The sequence below is a fragment of the Epinephelus lanceolatus genome, chromosome 1 (assembly GCF_041903045.1).
Source record: "Epinephelus lanceolatus isolate andai-2023 chromosome 1, ASM4190304v1, whole genome shotgun sequence".
NCBI lineage: Eukaryota > Metazoa > Chordata > Actinopteri > Perciformes > Serranidae > Epinephelus > Epinephelus lanceolatus.
The window spans coordinates 36,831,346-36,851,349 of record NC_135734.1 but is presented as its reverse complement, the minus strand read 5'-3'; the positions used below and the strand labels follow the sequence as shown (position 1 = coordinate 36,851,349).

The 20,004-nt window shown below is 38.9% G+C and overlaps 1 protein-coding gene across 1 annotated transcript in view; it reads right to left on the bottom strand.

Moving 5' to 3' along the window:
* Nucleotides 1-20,004, bottom strand: part of cers5 (ceramide synthase 5) — a 36,956-nt gene that overhangs the window by 8,237 nt on the left and 8,715 nt on the right. The window contains exons 2-8 of the mRNA XM_033627159.2: nucleotides 14,237-14,342; nucleotides 11,636-11,766; nucleotides 11,318-11,375; nucleotides 11,114-11,164; nucleotides 8,053-8,145; nucleotides 2,222-2,350; nucleotides 1,556-1,662 (exon numbers count right to left, since the gene is read on the bottom strand). Of these exons, the coding sequence (XP_033483050.2) occupies nucleotides 1,556-1,662; nucleotides 2,222-2,350; nucleotides 8,053-8,145; nucleotides 11,114-11,164; nucleotides 11,318-11,375; nucleotides 11,636-11,766; nucleotides 14,237-14,342 (675 nt within the window). The remainder of the gene's footprint in view (nucleotides 1-1,555; nucleotides 1,663-2,221; nucleotides 2,351-8,052; nucleotides 8,146-11,113; nucleotides 11,165-11,317; nucleotides 11,376-11,635; nucleotides 11,767-14,236; nucleotides 14,343-20,004) is intronic.

Here is a 20,004-nt window from a genome sequence, read left to right as displayed (position 1 = left end):
AGGAAGTGCAGTGATGTCTCGGTAAAGAGCAACCACTTTCTATGGCACTATCCCGGCAGGAAGTGCAGTGATGTCTCGGTAAAGAGCAACCACTTTTTATGGCACTATCCCGGCAGGAAGTGCAGTGATGTCTCGGTAAAGAGCAACCACTTTTTATGGCACTATCCCAGCAGGAAACGCAACCATATCTAGGTAAAAACTTTTTTTCATGGCACTGTCCCGGCTATAAACACAGCATTGTCTCAATGAAAAATGACTGCTTTTCATGGCACTGTCCCAACAGGAAACTCAGCAATGTCTCTGTAACGAACACCCACTTTTCATGGCACTATCCTGGCAGGTAACTCAGAAATGCCTCATTAAAAACAAACGCTTTTAATGACACTATTCCTGGGGGAAATAGAGCAATAAGTTGCTTAAAAACTGCCATGTTTGGTGGCTAAAAGCTGCTGAAAACACAGTGAGTTTTGTTGTTTGTTGGTCTCTAACAGTGGTCTGCAGCTTGGCAGGCGTGTTGCCTAGATGTCACACCATTCATCATCCCCTCCAAAGCATGGTGACAAAGTCAGCTCATATACTACGTCACTTTAGAAACGTTAATATGATACATATGAAACATAAAAATGTAACGTATCTGTGGTTTGCAGACAAGCATAATGCCAACATTTTCTCTTGGCCACAGAGCTGGTGAAGGCAGTCAAGCTGTACTTTAATCATATCATTACCCTGCACTCTTCTAACGAGGCCTATTATAAGAGTACCGATTGCACTTCCCATTTGGATGCCAATGGCAACGAAGCAGGCGAGTAACAGAGCTCGACTGCAATGTTAGGTGAGTGGTTGGTGAGGTCATGTCTTCCTTTAAATCCAGCTGAGTGACAGGAGGTTGTCAACAGACCCACCTCCCCCAGCAGAGGTATGGATTTCAGTCCAGGTAGCTGCACCGGCAACACTAGCTTTATCACTCATCCACACCAAGACACTGAATATAGGCGCTCAGGTTACTTTCATCAATGATAGCTTCTCTTTTGTCTGTCTCTCTGGAGGTTGAGCTTCAACATCCAGGTCTCTGTCGAGGAACAGTCGCTATCTAAACAGCCCCCTTAAACCTAAACATTAGCCCCCATCTCTGCAGAGCCCTGGGCAAGAAGTAAATGATGATGAAGCTGTCAGGCGTCTTGGAAACTGCCTCTTCTTATTTATAAACTGGTGGTAGTTGCATCACCTTATAGCTACTTCTAAACAACAGAGCATGGTGGTTTTCATGATGTTTTTAGGAGTACAGGTTGTGTGCTCCTGACCAGTGTTGCTATTCAAAGCTACAGGATATGAACTGAAATTACAGTAATTTAAGAAAACAAAGCACTGGAGGATCAGAATGTTTTTCTGTGCATGCAAAAAAAGCTCAGAGACAGATTCACATTTTCCAGCCTGAGCTCCAGCACCTTCAACGCTAAAGCTAGATTATTATTTACTGCAAAAACACAGATATTAAATGAGCTAAAGTCATACATGCATAATATTGCATAGTATTTAAGTGTTACAGAGAACTCACCATACTGGATATATAACTAGTCGTGTGATGAAGAATGCCACACTAAACACAATGAAGAGGAAGTCACACAGGCGCTGGTATTTAGCGTAGTTGGCCAGCTTGGCTGCCTGTAGGAAAAGAAAATAACAGAAGTCATAGTTAATGATAAGTTCAATGTAGAGTATCATTTTTTTCAGCCCATTAACCTTATTTAATTCCTCAGCTCATACCAGTAATCTATTTGGATCTCAGCCAAAAGGAAGTGACTGGAAACATTAAACAACAATCACAATTCTTCATTGTTTGAGAAACCGACCGATGTGAAGCATAAAGGCGACTGAACAGAGCTGTATGTGAATATGAAAGCCGAGGCCTCACAGTTACTTTATCAACAGCAGTGTAGTATCAGAATATTAGCGATAACTTCTGTCCGATGTCACTCACATTGTCATTACATCACACAGTAAGTGGCCATTTAATCAGATGAACCTTTATTTTACGCTGTCAGAGAAGCTGTAAATAAAGTATTTAGTATGAGGACTGTCGTATGCTGTAAAGCCCTCTGAGGCAAATTGTGATTTTTGATATTGGGCTTTATAAATAAAACTGAATTGTAACTGCAATTTCAAAACAGTTTAATCATCAAATTTTGGTGTGTCATCACAGTGACTATTGTGTCTGACTGACCTCCAGCAGGAAGTCAGAGGCATCGTGTACACACATCACGAGGCTCCCAACTCGTGCCATGTTGTTGACGTAAGAAAAGCTGACCAGGCCGACTGTCGCCAGGTGATGGATGAACATGATCAGGAAGTCCTGAAATGAAAAATGGGGAGAGAGGGATGGTTAAGCATACATGCTCACTGAACCTGTAAACACAATTGAGAATTAAATGTTGACTCATCCTGGCATTTGTATCCTGGTGAACTTGTTGTTAAAGGTAGAGCATGTAAGATTTAGTGGCATCTATGTTGCAACACTGAAACTGCGTGTAGGAGAGCTACGATGGCTGATGCAAATATGCGACTGGCCCTATCTAGAGCCAGCATTCTATTTGTCTGTTCTGTGCTACTGTAGAAATAACATGGCGGACTCTGTGGAAGAGGACCCGCTCTGTATGTAGATATAAACGAGTCATTCTGAGGTTACAAAACACAACATTCTTAGTTTCAGGTGACAAACAAATGAAAACATGTGTCTGCCAACAGATGCCCAAAAATCCTACACACTGGACGTTTAAGAGACAAACATGTAACTCAAACGCCCCTGGTTTAAAGACTCTTGTGTGCTTTACCCGTCTCTCTCTGCCTGTGTTTCCTGCTGCAGTGTCACTACCAAATAAAGGCAAAAGAAAATCTTTTTAAAACTTCTCAAAATCAAATAATCACGATTAGACTTAGCTCTTTAATACATAAAATTAATGCCAAAATAAAATGGACGCTAATGCACAAAAGTCATGTGCGATTGATTTTTGATTGATCATTATGACTCTGTTATCAAGATCAAGAGTTAATTAGTTTGTTATCTTAAGAAAATAAGCTGTTATCTCAAGATAACAAGATAATCAATCCTTATCACGAGAAAACAAAAGGTCATTTCCTCTTATCAGGTATAATCTTTACTAGAGATCAGTAGTGCCATGCAAACATGCATAGATGGCGTCTTGACAACTGTAGCACTGGAAATGTCAGATCAAGCAGGAGGGTACCTGTTACTGATCAACACATCAGACCGCCCTTCAATAAAGGTCTCACACAGACAGATATTGTGCTGTGTCCTTCTGTTAGATCAGTACTCGTCATTTTAGGAGAAGACTGGCTGGAAGACGGCAGAAATCAGGTGTGATCTAATAAAACTCATCTTGGGAAAACAAAAGTAGTTTTCTTGTTGTAAAATATCATTATCTGGAGAAATCTGTCTTTTATTTTCCCCAGAATAGACATAAATTATCCTTTTATCACAAGAAAACAAGCTTTGATATCTGACAAACTAATTAACTTGTCATCTTGAGATATCCGCATTAGAAAAAGATTATCGCAAGCATGGCCGTTCTCTGCTTCTGTACTTGTGTGTTTTTTGGCACACTGGCTGCGGCATTCTGCATGAGCTAAAGATAACAGCATAAACGTGAACTCACTTAGAATGAAAACCATGTTTCCTGTTAGCATCACCACCACAAACAAAAAAAAAGAAGTTGCTTCACGCCCTCTCACGGCTCACACATCACACCATTGATGCTAAAACTAATTATTCACGTCAACTGTCACAAGATGGACAGTTTTGGTCTTGAGTCTCCTCTGGCCCTGATTCATGACACTCACAGCTGCACTTTTACAGAGCTGCAACAAAAGCCTGACGTACGACCACTGTGAGAGGGTGGATCACATTTTGTAGGTGCATGAACAAGACTACTAATATGTACTGAATTTCACCAGCTTTGTTTGTTAACAGACAGCTGTCAATTCTGGATCATGCTGCCAGACTTGGACACAGAGAGAAGACACACAGCGGTGAGGGATGAACAGCGCACAACAACCCCAGACAAACACATGCAGAGACTTCAAAGCGGAGAGGCAAAGACAGGAGACGTGCATCTGACAGTCAAGTTGTCTGGGGTGACAGCAGCAGACTGCAGGATGGATGGATAGATATGAGGCCTTTCTACTTTCTATATAGTATCAGAGTCTTTCACTTGTTTAACATTACAACTTCTGTTCTTTACTTGTATCAGGGCTCAAAGACTCACGCATATGCTTAACACTGCACTTAAAATTTGAGCTGTTCACATAATTTATCTGTCAGGCACTGACCAAGAGACTGATGCAGTTGACACTTTTCACACACTCTCATGCAACACGTCTGTTTTCTCACGCAGTGAAAGAGTGTGAGAAGAAGACAGTGACAGAACACGGACAGACAAGACAGAGCAACACAGCACAGCAGCAGCACTAAAAAACACTGAACAAGCCAGCCACCACTGTATTCTGATGTACTTATATTCATGCTATTACGGTACCGGTACTTGGAGTGGTCTTGCTGAATGAGTAACGTTATAAATTATCTGTGCTTCTGTGCTATTTTAATGTATTTTTAATGTACCATTAACCTGCCAGGGACTGCAGATGAAATTTAGCCTGTATGGCTAAATCTGTCACATTTACGTGACTTAAGTGATCATGTTCATTAATGTGCACTGTCCCTTTCTGAGTGAAATAAACAAGCATAAAACACACCAAAGAAGTCTTAATGAGATTTTAAACTGCTCCCATAATACATTTGCTGAGAAGCACAATGGATTTCTGCTCAAAATGTTCCAGACTATGGTCAAAAGTAGTTTCACTGTACATTGCTGCACTGGAAAAGTCAGGTCAAACATTTAAAATATTCTAAATTTTAAATGTTTTCTTTCAGGGGTTTGCTGATAATTTCAATGTAATCTTGTTCAGGGTGAACCTGACTATGACCATGTCAAATATAAAGTTATTTTGTACTCATATCATATTTGTTCTTGTTCTGGACCTTGTATTTCATGTTAATTGTATATTGTGTTTTTTGTTCATTTGTTGGGTGACACTTGTATATGTCTGTTTATCCTGTTTATCCTTGTTGTAACTTGTAACAATGTTTAATGCTGCCCTCTTGGCCAGGTCACTCTTGAAAAAAGATTTTTAATCTCAATTAGGCTTTTACCTGGTTTAATAAAGGATATATATATATATTGTACTGTACAGTTTTAGAGAAAATTAAAGGGTCTTTGATGAGAAAATCTTGCACACTGCTCTTGCTCAGCTTCACAATTTATTAGGAACACTTACATCTTGGTCCCACAGGACCTTCGTCAAGTGTTCAACCAGGGTTAGGATCCAGGAGTTATGTTTTGAGTTATCTCTGTCCTCTGTCTCTGTTCATATGGTTATCATTAGAATTTTGTGTTATGATGTACCTAGATGATGCATGGTATTCATGCTAGGCAATATGGCAGGAGAAACTGTGGTAAGAGACAGATATCTACTGAAAATTTTGTTGGCAGCCTGTAAAATGCCACCACCAAGAGATGGTATAAAGCAGAACCAACAATACAAGATGAACAGCTGAAAATTGTGAACGAAATACATGACATGGAACTGTCAACCAACAGCATTTGGACTCAACAGGAGCAATAGTGAGAGAAATGGGAGAAATGGTAAGTGACATACTATACTATGACTTTTTATGGCATTTTTACGACATACTATACTATGACTTTTTATGGCATTTTTTTACGACATACTATACTATGACTTTTTATGGCATTTTTTACGACATACTATACTATGACTTTTTGTTGGCATTTTTATGACATACTATACTATGACTTTTTATGGCATTTTTTACGACATACTATACTATGACTTTTTATGGCATTTTTATGACATACTATACTATGACTTTTTATGGCATTTTCAACGTCATACTATACTATAACCTTTTATGGCATTTTTATGACATACTATACGATGACTTTTTATGGCATTTTTATGACATACTATATTATGTCTTTTTATGTCATTTTTATGACATACTATATTATGACTTTTTTTGGCATTTTTTACGACATACTATACTATGACTTTTTATGGCATTTTTTACGACATACTATACTATGACTTTATGTCATTTTCAACGTCATACTATACTATGACTTTTTGTTGGCATTTTTATGACATACTATACTATGACTTTTTGTCATCTTCAACGTCATACTATACTATGACTTTTATGGCATTTTTACGACATACTATACTATGACTTTTTATGGCATTTTTATGACATACTATATTATGTCTTTTTATGTCATTTTTATGACATACTATATTATGACTTTTTATGGCATTTTTACGACATACTATACTATGACTTTTTATGTCATTTTTACGACATACTATACTATGACTTTTTGTTGGCATTTTTTACGACATACTATACTATGACTTTTTGTTGGCATTTTTATGACATACTATACTATGACTTTTTATGGCATTTTTTACGACATACTATACTATGACTTTTTATGGCTATACTATACTTAATGTTTCAACAAGATTAGAGACTCAGTAACTGACTATGTCACAGGAATGATTTGTTTTTGAGAGACAGGGCAATCGGAACCTTTTCTATTTTTTGTATAGTTATTACTATTTGTTTGCATTCTGTTTTGTATTCCTTTTTTTTCTCTACCTTTTAATTACATTTTGTAAAAACAATAAAAAAAAGTTTTGGTGCAGGTTAAAAAGGAAAAAAATGGTGCATTTTAAAAGTTACATACACCAGTGTGTCAATGTAAATAAAGTATTTCAAGCCCTACTTCTATTATTATTTAAGTTTCTATTATTATTACTATTATTATAATTATTATTATTATCATTTTAAAATGTTCCTATCTGAACTCATTTCTGTGCTTGTGCTGCTGTAACAACTGAATTTCTCCTCTGGGGATCAATAAAGGTTTGTCTGATCTGAACTTAACTCTAATTGAACATAAATTCAGCAGTTTAATGGTCTGCTGACTGAGACAATACACTGCAAAACATTGTAAATGCTATAAACATTTTTGCACAAGTTTTAACATCTACCGCATTCCAGGCTGACCTCTCCTGACTGTGGGATTTTAAGTAAATACTAAAAGTCCCTGGGAAAGCACTGTTGACAAGTTCAAATTTGTTTAGCTCACCAGTGATTGCATGAATTCCATCTCTTTCACTTGTCTGAAAATAACTTTTAACGTGCAAATTTACTCACTATCTTTGTGGTTTGGAGCAAACTGCAATCACAATGCAACTGAGCTGAGTAAAGGTTAAACGGTGAGAAAGGCCTTAAGGAATTCCCTTCAGCTAGATAAACACAAATATTCTGAAACAATCAGCTGAGCAGGAGCTCCATCTGCCTCGTCTGAACACCGCATCATGAAGAAAAAATGTATTATACAGAATATGAAATCGGGCCAGGTCCCTCTCTGCGTTCAGCTTAGAGCCGTCAAAATAAAACAGCGCTGGCCTACTCTCCCAGCTTTACACATTCCAGATATTTGCTGTATGAAACATCTGAAACATTAAAGGCAAGTGTCTGTAACTAACTCCAGCTCTAATACGCTGGCACTCAGAGGAATGTCTGTAATTCTAATAGAGTTAGGCTGCTCCATCCTGCAATCACATGACAGTGGGTGCCCTCGTGCTGAAAATACAAAGCACTCACAGACTAAGCAGCACCACCCGCCCTCTTGCAAAAAACAAAAACATGTGACCTTCCAAAATTAACACAACTTTTTCCAGCTTGCAACAAAGCAAACTGAACAATCAGGTTTTTATGCACTGTGACTTATGTGCATACATTTAAAAATACTTTGCATCACACAAGGACACACTCAAACATGCACACATGAGGAACAATAGACCTATTAACAAATGTGTATTACAGGAAGTGGCAACTGCGGTGTATCCAGTGTGGTCAAACCCAAACAGAGACAGGGTTGTTCCACTCACCTTCCTTTTAATGTCAGTGAACTGGGAGAACATAAGTGACCAGTAGAAAGCCAGTTCTGTCACATAGTAGTGGTAAAGACCCAGAGTCATGGCCTGAAGAGACAGAAAGGCGAGACGGGGTTAGTTCAAGTAAGAATGTTATTCATTTTGAAAGTGTTTTAAAAAATATATCCTGGATATCACACCGTATTAAAGGTACAGGTCACCCAAAAATTTAATAATACATATTTTTCCTCTCACCTGTAGTGTTCTTTCATCAGTCTAGATTGTTTTGCTGTGAGTTGCTGAGTGTTGGAGATATCAGCCATAGAGATGTCTGTCTTGAATATAAGAGATGGCGAGATGTGATGTGAAATAATTAAACAAGTTAAAGTGAGTATTTTGTCCTCTTTTACTTGCTGTAACTAGATAGCACTCGGCTTGTGGTGTTTAAAGCACAAAAAATATATATTCGAAAAACTCAACAGCAATGTCTCTTTCCCGAAATCATGACCCTGAGTACTCAAGATAATCCACAGACCTTGTTGTGAGCAGTTTCACGTAACTATTTTCTATCAAACTTAACCTGCCGGCTGCATCACCGCCCAAAAGGAAGAGTGCATCTACTGTTAGCTCACCTAGCACCACTGAGCTAGCTAATGTTAAAGCTCAGCTGAGAAGGACGCCTTTCATGTCTACATGTCGTGATGTTTGAGAAAGAGACTCTTGTCTATGATTAAATGCACACTTCTGTCTGCATGGTGATTCGGTTGGCGGGTGTAGTACGGTAGAAAGAAAACAGTTCCTACATGAAACTGCTCACAAAAAGATCTGTGGATTATCTTGAGTAACCAGGTTTTTAATTTCTGGAAGGACACACCGGTGTTGAGTTTCTGAAACGTTTTTTGGGGGGCTTTGAGCACCACAAGCCGAGAGCCATCTAGTTCCATTATATTTGAGAGAAGGCAGACATCTCTATGGATGATATCTCCAGCACTCTGCAACTCACACCGAAACAATCTAGACTAATATATATATATAGCACTACAGGTAAGAGGAAAAATATGTATTTTTGATTTGGGGGTGAACTTTCCCTTTAAGAGTGAAAGAATGACTACCACTGTGCTCATCACGACACACTTCCTGGCCCAGTGACTCACAATGATGTCCTAAGTTGCTTAATCAATAAAGCATGAGAAGACGTGCTTTCCAGGAAATTGTCTCATGCCCGACATTGTGTCCTACAATGGGTTCAATCTACATTATGATTTTATTGAGAAAAAGGGCATTTGAGCATGGGCAATAGTGTGTGAGGGTTTATATCTCATCATGAATGAGCATCAGCCCAGATGAAGCCTCTTAATTGTACACTGAAATACACTTGAATTTTACAGAATTGAATTTTGGGAATTTTAAAGATTTAAAAAACATAGAAAATTCAATTACAGTCACTGAATACCACATTTAACCACAGCAAAACTATGGCCCCATTTCTACCAAGCAGTACGGTACAGTTCAGTTAGGAACGCTTATAAAAAATAACTTAATTCACTGGGCCGACTGCAGGCGACTTTTAAGGTGGAACATTAACTTGTAATGTTACTCAATGCACGAGTTGATGCTGTGAATCAATCAACACACCTTAAATATTCCATATGACAACTTTGACCTTTACTTTAGTTTTTATATGACATACACTTTTAGTAATGAGTGGACCTTCAAGTGTTAATATATATCAATTTCGGCCAGATTATGTCAACGTCATATATTCTAATATATTCTAAAAGCGTGGCAGAGCATCATTCCTGTGGGCTACGGCAACACTAATCCCCTGAGCTTGCCTTAGAAGGACTAAATGCACAAACCCGCTATTTTTAAATATCCCATGGAGAGAGACTCTCACTGCAGCTTGTTTTAATTGGCTCTGAAAATGTCAGCATGCAGCCTCATTCTGTGGACAATAAACGAGGTGCAGACTTCCCTCTGTGTCACAGATAATGAGGAAATACAGTGACTGCTGGACAGAGCAGTTCATGACAACAACTCTGCCCACATTTAAGGGTACTGTTTGCGGTGGAAACGCTAGTGTCTAGGTACCATGTCTGAAGGGTTACTTTTGGTTCCAAAGGTACCATACCAAAAGTGTTTGGCGGAAGCACGGCTTATATCAAAACACCTGTTCACAAACTGTCACACAATTTGTGCAGTATAATCTAAGTCTCATTTATCCACTCGTATGCTCAGTACTCCTCAAACAGACAGCCCTGTGTGATGGGGAACTGAACTAAAAGCAGAACTTACCTATACCCTCTTCAAAGCCAGACTCCACTGACAAAAACAGCAATTAAACCTTGCTGAAGATGACAGCCTCTGGTCTTCCGTTGCCTTGATCTGTAGTTTTTTTGTGTTCTTGTGTGACTTTAGTGAATCCAAACTAACCTTTTAAAACACCAAAGTCACACAATAACACAAATAAACTAACTGATCAAGGCAGATGTAGACCAACAGCTCCTGTGTTCACTGAGGTAAAAATGACTGTCTTTATCAATGGAGTCTGGCTTTAAAGAGAAGTTTCACTTTTCCTTCAGTTCCCTGTCGGAACAGGCTGTTTGGGAAGTACTGAGCATGCGACTGGATAAATGAGATTTGGAGATTTTTTGATACAGTTGTGCTATTAAACGTGGTGAATTCATCAAGAAATGAGGGGTGAGTAACTGATAATAAAACGGTCATTTGGGAGGTGAAGCATTCCTTCAACCTTGTCAGACTGCTTTTCATGGCACATTATCATTTATACAAGTGCAGGGAAAGGGCAGTGAAGTAAACACAAATAGGTACTGACAATGCTTCTGCTGTAAGGCTTTGTGCCATTTACGCTAGTGTAAAGTGGCAGGAGATATAAAAGTCAACACAAGCTAATTTTTTACCAGACTTTTCATCGTTAACTGTACACAACTTCATTCCGTACAAAGTCTTGCAATAAAAGTTCAGTTCATGACACAGTTGGTTATTCTGAGGCTGTAGCTGTTGCGTATTGGTTGCATTATAGATTACAGAGACAGAGATGAGAACTGGATCATACCTGATAGGGATAACCGTACCAGCAATGCCGTGTATCCCACATCCAAGGAGACTACAAAACAAACAAACACTTATTAGTTCGGCAAACAATTCGTCATGCTATTATCTTTGGAAGTGTTCCAGCAAATCAAATATTATCAATTAAAGAACAAATAACGCTAACAGTTTATTTCTGATTGATTGATTGATGTGATTGTGTACTCACCTGCCACAGAAACCGGAATCCATAGGTAAATATGCACAAATAAAATGTAAACCTCCACCTGGAAGTAAATGAAGAGGAGTTATGGTCACGAGAAGAGGGCTGGGTTAAGAGAAACAGCACACTGATTCTTATTTTTATTTTGAATCTAAATCCAAGTCCTAATAATAAACAGGAACAAGCCAAAATGTTCTCAGAACATTCTCGGACAGAAACATACACACATACTGTACATACACACACCTTGCAAATTAAAACACAACTATTGTGCGCTCAACCCTGCAGAGAGGTTAAAGGTGAACACAATAGGGATGAACCTACATGCTCTCGCAGAACTTAGTGTGTGTGCTGGGTTTGTCTTGGTTCCTGCGGTGTCTGAACCAACGCTGGACCTTCCGTACCTCCCAGTCCAGCTGCTTAGACAAGCCATCCAGATGGCGAGTGTCTGGATTCTGCACGGAGAGAAAAGGAAAATAAAAAAACAACCCAGCTTGAATTAAAGAGCCCAACAAGAGTGATTAAAAAAAAAAAAAAAGCTGGGTCATTATGTAAACAGTATCCAGTCCGAGCATATTGCAATTTTGAGCTTTAGTCTCTGAGACTCTCAAGATAACACTCTTGATGTCTCATGTGAAATCAGCAAATACAAACACTATCAGAAGAGCGTCTGCTCATAAAGTTTCAGTGAAAACTGCAAGCTGCCACAATAGAAAGTGAGAAATTTGCTGCAAATGTTGCCATCGGGACAGAAATGTGCTCTTGCATAACAGTTTCGTCACGCACATCTGTGCCCAAGTTCAGTTCCCTCAGTGAAGTTCAGTCCACCAAACAGAATCCATGTGATTTTTTTTTCATCATCCTGTTCATGATTTGATTTATTACAAGCGATGAGTTTAACTGCCTGGATCCATCTCTCACTTCATCACATGTAAAGCCACCCATGACCTTTTAGTTTCAGCTTAACTCTTGCATCGGATTTCATGACAGACTGGTTTTGGTCTTGTAGAGGGTATACTGGAACTCTGGGAAATATTAAGTTTTGTGTTTGGCGTCTGAGATATGGTGTTGAAGGCAGACAGTTTCCAGTTTCTGAATGTGTGTCAAATTGATCTGAGTCAAAGAGGACACAGAAAACAGTAAAGTCAAACATGTAAGACAAGTGTTAAACCAATATTTTTTAAGCGGATACAAATTTCTGACGTTTGCCTCCTACTGTGGTTGATACAAATATTGTCTAATAGCATTTTGGGTTCTTGTAAATCTTGTACAAAATCTATACTAAAAGATATACTAGCCAGGATTTTCCTAAAAAGCAGACTGACTCAAACAGACTCAATCATCACTTATGACCACTAGAAGTGTGTGGTGGTGTATTTTTCTGCAGAGACTCTGCAATCTGCCTGGATGGTCTTCTTATTTTCTATGCTCAGAACGTTTACCCCCGTATATCCCCACAGCGCTCAGGTAAGGTCAGGACTTTATAAAATGTACAACCAGATGCCAGACAGTGAGCAGCAGGCATCCAAGAGAAACAGGGCTAAAAAAAAAAAGCGCAAATATAGCGAGGCAAAACACAAAACAGGTGTGAATCTGGTCTGACTTTTGCTTTCACTTTCAAGCACGAGCTCGTATGCAACAGTAACCAACAACCCTACATGGTATGACTTTAAGCTTTTTAGACATATCTTATATTTATCTTTAGGTAGTGAATAGGGGGTTTCGTGTTGAAAACCATGTGGCTTTTTTTTTTTTAAATAAAATATTTTTTTCTGAACTTTTCCCATTTATTGGACATGGGATAGTGGGCAGACTGGAAAAGGGAGCAAGAGATAGTGGGGTACCACATCATGCAACAAAAGTCCCACAGCTGGAATCAAACCAGAGACATTGCAGTTTCATGGTAGATACTGTAACCATTAGGCTCCCAAGGCGCTCCGAAGACCATATTACTTGTACTATGTTGTTAATTGAACTGTTGTTTTCGTATAGGTTTCATGCGTTAGACTAAACAGCCTTCATGTCAACATCCAAGTCCAATTTACAACAAAGAAACCTGGATTTTTCTAAAAGCTCAAATACATTGGACTTGGCCTTCGATATTTAATAATACTAATAATCTTTATTTGTAAAGCGCTTTTTAAAACAGAGTTACAAAATGCTTTATATGTCAATAATCAAAACAGACAAGACATGAAAACAAATTTCAAAGGAACTGATAAAAACACTTTGTTGTATAAAAACTGAGGAAATAAAAGACCGTCCAAATGAACTTGTAACTCAAGTAAAATCAGGAGAGGCTCTCCGATAAAAGTGTGTTTTAAGAAGGGGCTTAAAAGAGATCACTGACGTGGCTGACCTGATTCCCTCGGGCAGACCGTTCCAGAGCCTTGAGGCCCTGACAGCAAATGCTCTGTCCCCTTTAGTTTTCAGCCGAGCCTCTGGAACAGACAAAAGACTTCTACCAGGGTCCTCAAAGTATGTCCTGGCGTGAACGGCAATAAGAGGTCGGAGATATAGCTGGGATAGGGACCATGAAGAGCCTTAAAAGTCATCAGTAAAATCTTAAAATCTATTCTTGAACATACTGGGAGCCAGTGTCAAGAGGCTAAAACTGGAGTAATGTGATCACAGAGTCAATTAATAGATTTTTGATTGAGAGTTATGATTTTTACCAAAGTACCTTAAAGGCAAGCAACAATCGATGCCTCACATCAGCCTAAACGTCCGCCATTACATGCAACTAAATCTTATTGTAACAGCTACAGTGTTGTATTGTGGAAGGAGCTTATTTTCAACCTTCACATAACCTGCTTTGTTATCATACATCCATCTTGATGTTGTCAGATGATATCAGCCACTGATACTCAAGCACACGTATGCTTCTTTAAAATGAGAAAGAAGACGTCAAGAGAGAAACCGAACCTTTGTGATGGATGTAAACACTTTCTCCAGCACCGCATTGGGCTGAGCTCTTCGTCCAACACCTGGACTGATGTGGAGACTCCGGGCACAGGCACTGGCAATAAATCTGTGTCAGGGGTGAAAACAGGAGAGATGAAGGGTCACTCAAAGTTGAAACATGCACACTAGGTCTCTGAAAGGAAAACTTACAGGACCTGTTTGGCACAAGTTTTGAATAACATGCCGACTGTTCTTTCACACAATCAAAACAGTGAAAAATTGTGCACAACATCTGAACTGTGAACATACTACAAAGGGATCTTTTATAACGTTAGATGGTAATGAGATTCTCACCATTACTAAGCTCATATCAGTGCACATGGACATTCAGATGGGAGCCAAAATATGCAGCAGCACACCAGCAAAGGCAGAAAAAAGGGACGTCTTGCTGAGGAACATGAATGTAAACAATGTAGGTTTCAAACTTCTAAAAATAATGAGCTTTGCAGATGTTTTAGGAGGAAGGAAATGCATTTATCATGTTCGTGAGACCTCAAGGATACTCTGCGTTTTGGTTAGAAACACTGAATGTAAACACAACTTTTGTCTATTCACAAGAAAACACCACAGGACATCTTTAAGTAACCACTGAAGTGTTAGCATTTCTACCACTACTACATCAACTGTCTGAATCTTCAAGCTCTGGCAGGAGATTGGTTATTTTTATACTTAATTTAACACTGTCTCCCTCTCGTGTCCCCATTCGTCTGTCTCTGGCTGTACCAATGAGTCTGTGTGCGTCACATGTTCCAGCAGGAAAACAAAGCCAGGGAGCGTGGTTAATGTGTTGCATTAGCTCGGCTGGCTAACAGCTAATAATGGATGGAATAAGGAGCTTCACAAAATCCCCAGTGATTCTGGGATGTCTCCTTCATTATGGGAACATTATGACCTTGCGTGACCCCCTCCCTGCCTGTAGCTCTGTTCTGCATTATGGCTTCACTGTCACGTTCGGCTGGGAAAGAAGCTCTGAGCATACCATAAATGTTATCTGAAATTTTTAGGAAAGCTGTGCTGTGACTAACAGCTGCCACTTAGTGTGTACAACGAGTGGCTTGTTAGCTGCTACAGGCAACGTGTGTTTTGTGCTGGTGGATTGCTATGACTTGTACCATGTGGGCTTATTGCCATGAATATTTATTTGTGAAAAAGCCTTTTTGAGGAAGGCACTGCTCTAATATAACACGGATAGAATACAGGTTAAAATTAAGCAGCAACCCATGAGTCAGGTGGAGTCTTACAGACGGGGGTATAGGCCAAATTCTGGTCTTGGGTGATACATACAACAATGGTCTCTGCGCAAAAATAATACACTGATAATACACCTAATATACCTTAAAAAATCAAGGCTCTGCGTTATCAAAAAGCATGAGAGGAGAGTTAATAAGATAAAAAAACTTTCAAAGTCACATGTTGTGGGTAGTTTATGAACAGTGGTTCCCAACTGGTCCAGCCATGGGGTCCAAGGGCCGTATTCGCAAAGCTTCCTCGTACAAATAGTTGCTCCTAGTGATTAAATGCTAAGAAATTTCGTAGACATTTTCTTAAAATTTCCCTTTAAAGTTAAGTCTAGGTCCTTGTAACAGATAACAGTTATTCACAGAGCATCTTAGATCGTAAAAGAGCTCCTAAGGTGAAAAACTGTTAGAAGCAGGGAGGAGGATTTTTAAGAGGCTGAAGAGTTTCTTAAGCAGAGGAGAAAATGGTGGAAACACAAAGAGGTCGGAGAAATATTCTCCAAACTCTGGATGCCAGTGAGTGAATAAAATGCTACAGATTAGATCGTGCAGGGATAATATGCGTGGTCGATCTTATTAAGGGTACGTACACATTTCCTACCCAACACAATTTAACGCCAGAAATAGAAATGACACTAAGATATTTGAAACACTGGAAAAATGCAACAGTGCAGCAGTGATGACTTTTGTCTGTCTCAACCATCCATCAGCAGAGTGATCACACTAACAGTGACAACACTTTGACAGTCAGCAGCACAAAAGGCATGTCTCTGACAACCAATCACATCTGTAAAAATAATGCCTCATACCTAGCAGCGGGGTCAAACACACCTCCTCACTAAGGTAAAGGTTTCTGTCCCTTCTTTGCTCAGTGTTGCTCTGAGAACTTTCATCACTCCTAAGCTAGGACTCCTTACTAAAAATGTTTAGGCTAAGTTAGGAGCTCTCTGAGAGTTTTCTCAGAATGTTTGTGAATACAGCCCCAGATTTTTTCTCAGTCGTCAGTTCAAGGTCCACAAAATTTAATATATTCAGCATCATACTTGCATTTGGCCATGTTATTAAGCTAGTTTGCTGCTAAGCTAGTAAGCTAGTAGCTTCATCACTTCAAAATAAATGTACTGAAAAAATGAAGTGTGTTTTTTACAAACTTGACACGTTCGAGTCACTTGTGGCTCATTCAGAATGGACCCGCGACCCACTTTTGGACCACAACCCACCAGTTGGGAACCACTGGTTTAAAAATATCTTAATGGATGTTGTGCTGTGGCTTGAGGTCTTTAATTCTATTGATGGCATCTGCTGCTGCTCTCTTATATCTGACCACTCGCCAGCTTTCTGACAAACCACACAACTACCAGCTAAATAAGTAGGCTATGCATTAATATTTTTATCGGTGAGTGACCATCTTATGTCAAGAAAAAATCTGTACTATCTCTTTAAATACTGTTTTATTGTCCAGCAGAATAAAAACAGACTCAATCAATCATTTACAAGATTCAGTGTGGCGGCTGAAAAACGTACACAGAAACTCTAAAGGAAAGAAACAAAAAAAAAAAAAAAGAAAAACATTCCTGTGGTCTGTGCGTGTGAAATCTAGATCTGTGAACAAAGATATCGTCTCACTGTGAAGAAAAATGTCTTTGGTGGAGCAGCTTGAGTGAAACTGGCTCCACAGCACAGACACAGTGGGACTATGTTATTAACCACTGTGGCTCTGTAAACAGTTTCCTCTGGTTCAGCTAGGAGGAACAACAAACAATAACATAAAGCTATTTGGAAGCAACTAGCTCAGCCTACAGGGTCATTCTCAAATTTGTTCCTGCAAGGCAGCTTAAGGTTCAGTCTGCTGTTGATTTAGGGCCAGCTCAGGATACATAAATAAACAAAAACATAAGTAAATAAATAAAAACCAGACTTTTCTGTCATTTTCATGACTGCCACAATGTTTTAACAGAGGATCACATCAGGCCAGAAAGTTGCATGATCCTCTGTTCATTTTGTTTTCTATTAGGAGCATTCACTGCAAACATTATAGCCTGTTCATAAAGAAATGACTTGTGAAGCTACAGTAAAGAACCACTAACAGTTTAATACCTATCTAATACATATCTAAACAAGTTTTAAAGAATGCTCCAGTGGTATTCTGTGAATTTCAATTTCCTTAAAGCCCCACAGAATTCAAGAGATGCGGGAAATCTAAGCACTGTAAACTGCAGTCACACCCCTCAGTGTTACCAAACTACGTTCATGCCGTCTAACTCGTGAAGGAACTTTGTGACGAGTCAGTCAGTGGAGAGAAGGAAATGCCCACCTGCAACATGAAATATCACAGGATTTATTTACTCGATCACGTGACCATACAGCTCTCAGAATCTGTCTGAAGCCTAAAATTAAAATACATATAAAATCTAAAGTTTACTACTGATTCATCTATGTAAATGTCAGGTCAGTTTTGCTTTTAATTATTCAACATTCATCCCAAGAGTCTATGACAGTTGCTTTTTTTCAAGCATACTTCTATCACATAATCATGGAAGCCTATTTCCGCAAGTATGATCACAAAAAGAGACCCTCTAAGTCAGAAACTTTCTCAGAGTAATTAGAAACATCCTCAAAATAATGTCCTGTTTATCGAGAAACAATGACTTAGTATCTTTCTAAACTTTCTCAAAATAATTACTTCTTATCGTTTCTCATTATTTTGAGATACTGAGTCAGTATCTTGAGAACTTGTCCTAATTTGAGATGCTAAGTCATTATTTGGAAAGTTCCTCATTATTGTGAGACACCCATTATTTCAAGAGACTGTCTCGTGATAATGACTTGGCACAAAGGGCACCAATTTTTCTAAAAAACATAGTGATAGTTACATTTTAAAGTGCAGCTTTCAACCAACTCTATCCTTGAATACAATGTAGGACTGGACAATATATAGGGCTGGGTATTAGGGCTGCAACTAATGATTATTTTCATTGTCGACTAATCTGTCGATTATTTCTTCGATTAGTCGACTAATCATTTTATCGAAAAATGTGTTAAAATGTTGAGAAATGTCAGTCTGTCTTTCCCAAACCCCCAAATTACGTCATCTACGTTTCATACTCACGCCAAAGGGTTTTAGTTCACTGTCATGGGAGAGTGTTTAAAGCTGCCAATATCTGAACGTACGAAGCTGCAATAAGAGTATTTTGGGGTACTTTTATAGTACTTTTCGATGAAAAATGACTCAAACCGATTAGTCGACTACTAAAATAGTCACCGATTATTTTGATAGTCGATTAGTCATCGATTAGTCGACTAATCGTTGCAGCCCTACTGGGTATCAGTACTTGATACCTTTAAGGTATCAACCAAAATAACTTAGTGCCAAGTCGTATTGAAACGTCTCCCATCAAACGATACCTGCATTTAACCATTTCTGTACCCAGATCTAGAACAAAATAACTATTTGTATAGTTTTGCCTGGAGCCAATCACCGCAAGCATTCTTCAATATAATGCCACGTGTGAATGGTCACAATAGTTAGGCTACTACCTATACAGTCTGTGGTGCAGTGAAGTCAACTGCGGCGTACATGACAGAGCTGGCAGTTCAGCGTATCGAGATGCCACCAAAATATTATAAAGTATGGCTATACTACACATCTGTGAAGTCTGGTGGCATTTTCATGCAACTGAATGCTTCCATATAGATGAAGTACTCTATTAGCATTGGCATTACTTTAAGGGTACTGGTATTCATGCTGCTATTTTTATTTTTTAAATGATACCCAACCCAATCCATACTGTGATACAAGACTAGATATCGTCTCAGATTTTAGATATTGTAGCATCGTAAGTGTTGTCATTTCCTGGTTTTAAATGCTGTATTACAGTAAAGTGATTTTCTGAACTTTATGGACTGTTCTGGCTGTTCTTTGTCATCATATCCACATTACTGATTGCAATTTATAAAAAATCTCACTGTGTAAATATTTGGGAAAGCACCAACAGCCAACCCTACAATGTCGTCACAATATTTATATTGAGGTATTTGGTCAAAAACAGTGATCTTTTATTTTCTCCATATCGCCCTGCACTAGTGCAATGTCACAATCTTTCGCGATGTGTTTCTCGCACAAGTTGACATCGCGATGACAATGAACAATGACATATTGTGCAGCCCTATTGTGTAACAGCTTGCTAAAGAGATAGTTTGACAGCTGACGTGGGGACTAATAGCCCGACTATAGGAGTCAACTCAGGGTAAACCAGAGCTGAACCGCCCTTGAGTTTTTAAATGCCAAAGAGTGACTGCTAAATGTCGTCTGTGCTCGTTAAAATTGTTCTATGCTGGGAGTGCAATGGAACAGTGAAATGACGAATGGCATGTAAATTGCCCTGAGTAATATTTCACAACACCATGGCACATGAAACTGACCTGTCTGGTCTGACTTGTGAGTAAAAGTTACCAGTACACCGCGGGTGGGTCAGTTGACTGTGAATGTCC